The sequence below is a fragment of the Astyanax mexicanus genome, chromosome 2 (genome assembly GCF_023375975.1).
Source record: "Astyanax mexicanus isolate ESR-SI-001 chromosome 2, AstMex3_surface, whole genome shotgun sequence".
NCBI classification, from domain to species: Eukaryota; Metazoa; Chordata; class Actinopteri; order Characiformes; family Acestrorhamphidae; genus Astyanax; species Astyanax mexicanus.
Window position 1 is genome coordinate 40409981 of NC_064409.1, and position 6046 is coordinate 40416026.

At 38.8% G+C, this 6046-nt stretch overlaps 1 protein-coding gene across 1 annotated transcript in view; it reads right to left on the reverse strand.

The window, feature by feature from the left end:
* LOC125799139 (scavenger receptor cysteine-rich type 1 protein M130-like) overlaps positions 1-5739 on the reverse strand; it is a 29843-nt gene extending 24104 nt beyond the window's left edge. Inside the window, exons 1-6 of the mRNA XM_049475170.1 lie at positions 5538-5739; positions 5107-5409; positions 3803-3846; positions 2509-2649; positions 570-660; positions 127-441 (exon numbers count right to left, since the gene is read on the reverse strand). Coding sequence (XP_049331127.1) covers positions 127-441; positions 570-660; positions 2509-2649; positions 3803-3846; positions 5107-5409; positions 5538-5649 — 1006 coding nt within the window. The 5' untranslated portion in view covers positions 5650-5739. The remainder of the gene's footprint in view (positions 1-126; positions 442-569; positions 661-2508; positions 2650-3802; positions 3847-5106; positions 5410-5537) is intronic.
* Between the last annotated feature and the right edge of the window lie 307 nt (positions 5740-6046).

The following is a 6046-nucleotide window of genomic DNA, read 5'->3' on the forward strand; positions in this document are numbered from 1 at the left end:
TACATTAGTAAATTAATTGAAGTGAAGTAAAAAAAAAAATATATATAAGAACATTATAAGGGCACTTCCTCCTAAAATCACTTTACAGCCCATTGATAAGAATGTTTAAGATTCTTAAAAGCTCACCACTGCAGATGAGTCCAACATCCTGTTTATGAGAGCATGCAGTTCGACTCCATGATGAAATGGGACACTTTAACAGGTGTGTTTCGTTCCCCTGACAATCAAACACATCCGCCCAGATCCGGCCACTCCCCTCCCCAAACCAGTCTGACCCCAACACAGCCACAGCACTCCCACACTTCAGCTGAGCACAGAGGACACTGGAAGCTCTCATATCCCAGCTTACATCACACACTGTACCCCACTCACTGAGGTACTGGAGCTCCACTCGACCAGAACAAGAGTCTGAGCCGTTCATCAGCCGAGCCTGAGTATGACCTGAATTTACAACCAAGAGACTCGTAAAAGAGCAAGTTCTCTCCTATACTGTATATTATATAAAGAAATGTTAGACGATAATATCACATATTATACTGTACCAGAACATACAAGTCCCACATCATTACCATGAGAGCAGTTGTATTTGTGTGAAGAGGTTATTGGACAGAGAGTAATCTCAGATTCATCTCCTCTACACTGAAGCTCCTCTGACCACACCTGACCCTTCCCTTTACCAAAAGCAGCTGCTCCCAGAACCTCCACAGGAGAACCACAGCCCAGCTCTCGACACACAACCTCTTCATTAATGAATAAAAAAAATGAACACAAATAACAAAAATACTGCTCATTAATTACCCTACTTTGTGCCCTCTGACCTCCGACGCTAGATCCCAGTTCACAGATCATATCAAACCACATAATCTATCCAATTCATCCATGTTAATAATACAGATTAATTTAGCTAGGAAAACAGTTGGCATCGCCAAATAGCCATAGTGGCTAATCCGCCATTTTGAAAATCATAACAAAAGATTTATAGAAAAACAATAATTTTTTTTTTTTTATTCTGACTTTTTTTGTTGGTCAAAATATAATTAAATATCTAAATTCTGTCCATATTTGATATCTTAATTCTGTCCATATTTGCATATTATTTTTAATCATTTTAAGCAGGGCTGGTATATTTTATTATTACACAGCAAAGCATTTAAGCTGTTATTGTAATAATAAATGTAAAAATGTTAACTATTTTAGAGTAGCCTAGAATATCTGGCATGTGTGACCTTCATTTATATTTTTTGTAATTTGCATACGAATAAAGGAGCATCAATTTATAACATTTTTTTTAAGATATGTACAGTATTTACAGCATCTTTACTGACTGATTTTTTTTAAGCGAAACAGCAGAGTGGTATAGAATACCATAGTCTGGCAATCTCAGTGTGTGATAATGTACACATCAGGAAGTTGTTCAGTTGAGCTGTACACATTTATATCAAAACGATAACACATCGACTAAAATTAATATATTGTGACATAAGTTTTGTCATATCGTCCAGCACTAAATTGTTAAGCTGGAAATGACACTGTTTCTAATTACAGTGTGTTGACTGGTTTTGTTTTGGCACATAAAGTGTTTGAGAAGTTGTCTGGAAGTGGAAAGGACTAATGCATTTTGTTTCATTCAGGTTATAATTTTGAAAACAAATGTTGTGCTCTAGCAAATCAGTACTGCAGACCCTTTTTTATTAAATTAAATTTTATCAAACAAAATGAAACTGACTAGACAATTTCTTGGGTTAATATTTTCAGCAATTAAATAAAAGTCAAAGCAAATGTTAAAAAAAAAACATCGCTGCTTCTCACATTAGCTGTAACTGTCAGAATTTACTATGTAATAGAATATTTAATACGGAATAGGTATACAAAACAGTGACATTCCATCATATGATCTCTGATTTGATTTTGTCTATGATGTGTCGAAACATTCTCAGAAAGTTCACAAATGTAATACATGTAATACGTACGTATTACAGTTTTTGTCTAATTAAAACATACCTGAACAGGTAAGCTCAATATCCATATTATGATTACAGCTGTGTTCCCCACCCTAATGATCCACAGTGTTTCAGTGTAGACTCTGATCCAGTACACTTCACATGACTCATCCAGATCGGTGCAGATCCTGGAACAGCTGCATCAGTCCTAAACGGCTCTCCACAGCCCAACTCTTTACACATGACAAAACCCGCTATGAAATTTGCACCAGCACCACAAATTGTTCCCCACTGTCCTCTGTGAAAAACCTCTGCTCTTCCAGCACAGCGACTGCCACCATCCGCCAACCTCACACTGTCTGTGTAAGAGAAAATAAGAACAAGAAAAATTTACCGAATTATGAACTAGTAAGAGTAAAAATGGGAAACATTTTTTTGAAAAACACTTACCTGCACACACCAGTCCCACATCATTATCATGGGAGCAGTTGTGTTTGAGTGAAGATGATTTTGGACAGAAGTGAATCTGAGATTCAGTTCCTCTGCACTGAAGCTTCTCTGACCACACCTGACCCTCCCCTCTACCAAAAGCAGCTGCTCCCAGAACCTCCACAAGAGAACCACAGCCCAGCTCTCGACACACAACCTCTGCATCCTGCTGGTTAAAGTCAGCATCACACACTGTGACCCAGCTCTCACCATGAAGAACCTCCACTCTCCCAGAACAGTGAGAACCACCAACCACCCGGACTCCTAAAAATTGTGAACATAAAGCTGAATTTAAACATATGTGAGTCACTGCTTCAACATGAAGATGTCTTTCCATGTCATTGAATCTCTGACATTAACACAGCAAGAATGGTCAAAAGAGATATGGCATTTAACCTTCAGTGGAAAAGTTGACTAAATGAACGCTATCTGTTTCCTTACAAACAGTACTACTACGCTTAACTGGACCCTAAGCCTCTAAAATGGGTCCTTTCCCACCACTTACAAGACTTTGTTTTACATGTATGATATATTATGAACAGTTTCCTGTTCCTAGTTAACAGAAGGGAACATAAAATAATTTACTGATACAATTTACCTGAACAGATGACTCCAGCATCTTTAGAATGATCACAGTTATGTTTACCCCATCCTGCTGATTCACAGTTCCTCAGTGTAGACTCAGAGCCACTGCAGTGCACATTATCCATCCAGATTGGTCCTGATGCTGATCCAAAGTAAGACTCATGATATGTATCTACAGCTTCTCCACAGCCCAGCTCTCTACACACCACTGCAGCATCTCTCATATCCCAGTTATTACCACACACTGATCCCCACTGTCCTCTATAAAGAACCTCCACTCTCCCAGCACAGCGACTGTCACCATCTACCAACCTCACACTGCCTGTACAACAGTGAGTAAGACAGACCAAGACATTGAGAAAGAATGGAAAAAAACATGTATTTTCACCACTATTAATGATGTAAAGTAGAATTGTGGCTGAAAACTGAAATAATAGCAAGACATTTGCATTTTTGACAGAATTACAAAAAGTTTACATAAACATTGAGCTAATCTTAATGACATTAATCACAAACATGCAGCTCTTACCAGAACACACCAGTCCCACATCATTATCATGGGAGCAGTTGTGTTTGAGTAAAGATGATTTTGGACAGAAGTGAATCAGTGATTCGTTTCCTCTACACTGAAGCTCCTCTGACCACACCGGACCCTCCCCTCTACCAAAAGCAGCTGCTCCCAGAATCTCCACAGGAGAACCACAGCCCAGCTCTCGACACACAACCTCTGCATCCTGCTGGTTAAAGTCAGCATCACACACTGTGACCCAGCTCTCTCCATGAAGAACCTCCACTCTTCCAGAGCAGCGAGAGCCATTAACCAGCAGGACTCCTAAAAATTACCATGAAAAAAAGAAAGCTTATTTATCAGTAATGATAAATGATTAAGCATGATGATGCTAAATATTGCACAATGAATGATTCATAAATGCATTGGAAAAAACTAAAGAGAGTATAAGGATTCAAAATAAGTTCAGTAAAGCTATGAATTACATTAAACAAATTAATATGGATCAGCAAAATTATGAAATCAGTAAAAAAAAAAATCAGTAAATTAATTGTTGGTTGAGAATTCCAGTGTACAGCACAGTTTGGTGATTGCTCAGTTTAAACATACCAATTTACCTTGGCAATCAACAAGGATTTAGGGTGGGTTAAAAAGAAAAATCATATGTGCTGTACACTTTGCCTACATGGCAGATAATGTACAGTCCCTGTTTACAGCGTTTTACCTGAACAGATAACTCCAGCATAGGACACCCCTAATCAAAATGTATATTATTGTGACTACAGAAGGAAATAAAAATGACCTAATGTTTAGAACACATAACATTGAAGTGGACACGTCTATTTAGCATTTTTAATATTTTTTCCCTTTACAGTTTCAAAATAACAAAAATAAAAAAGAAAGATACACATAGACTTTTAATTTGTTGGCAATCCTGTGAGCAGTTATTTTCCAGACACTATATGACCTCCACCAGTCTTGTTACCTGCTTAATGGACTGGAGGAACAGAACAGTAGACACATACTTAATTCACCATTCTTGCTTTTAAACTATGTGCTGCCAGTACAAGTATTCTAAGTCTGTTCCACTCCAACCCAGAATATTACATGTGATTCACATGGATACATGTTGCTGTAGCCATTTTGTATAATGTGTTACTGCAGCTCCAAAAATCCACAAATTATCTCCAAAACAACAGTCTCTTGTGTCTGTTAGACTAGAGAAACTCATTACATTTGTCCAAAGTCTATTGTGTTTATAATTAGTGCTATCCATCAGGACGTTTCTGCTAGCTGTGTTTTTAATGTTTTTAAACTCACACTGCAAGGTATTCTAGACAAACACAGATCCCCTACACTTTATTACACTATTATCCACTAAAAAACAAATGCCAGAACAGTAATGCTGCACAAACATAACACCCTCACCCCAAACAAACAATATAATAAGTCACAAATATTTAATTTCACCAGGTCTTAATGGCAAACAGGTAATGGAGCACAGGGCTGAGCTACTGAGACAGAGGGCTGTCTAAGTAGGAATAGATGAAGTCACAGGCTCATTGTGCTGAATGCAGTTCTTACCTGCACACACCAGTCCCACATCATTATCATGGGAGCAGTTGTGTTTGAGTGAAGATGATTTTGGACAGAAGTGAGTCTGAGATTTGTTTCCTCTACACTGAAGCACCTCTGACCACACCTGACCCTCCCCTCTACCAAACGCAGCTGCTCCCAGAACCTTCACAGGAGAACCACAGCCCAGCTCTCGACACACAACCTCTGCATCCTGCTGGTTAAAGTCAGCATCACACACTGTGGCCCAGCTCTCTCCATGAAGAACCTCCACTCTCCCAGAGCAGCGACAACCTAAAACCAGCCTGGCTCCTAAAATATCACAAGAGCATAAACAATGAGATAACAACAGGATTTAATAAATGAAAGTCAGACAGCACAGACACACAATGTAACTATTCAATACAGTGCACATATTATATGAACATAGTGTAGCTTGCCTGAACAGATGACTCCAGAATTGTGGGTTTCATTGCAGTCATGTTTACCCCATACTGGTGATCTACAGTTCTTCAGTCTAGACTCTGATCCACTACAGTCCACATCATCCATCCAGATTGGTCCTGATCCTGATCCAAAATGAGATTTGCCCAGTGCATCTACAGCTTCTCCACAGCCCAGCTCTCTACACACCACTGCAGCGAAATCTGTTAAGAATTATGTTAAATAACCTTGCGACGCTGAAGAAGCACTGCCCTCTATGAAGAACCTCCACTCTCCCAGCACAGCGACTGCCACCATCCACCAACCTCACACTGCCTGTACAACAGACAAGGAATAAAGAAAGAAAGAAGCGAATAAAAAAAAAAGAAATAATAATAGGTCTATGCTTCTTCAGCGTCGCAAGGTTATTTAACATAATTCTTAACAGATTTCACTAATTCAAACAGCCCGAAAATGTTTTAAATAGCTCAATTTTAACGCTCTAATTACTAAAAAATGGCTCGGG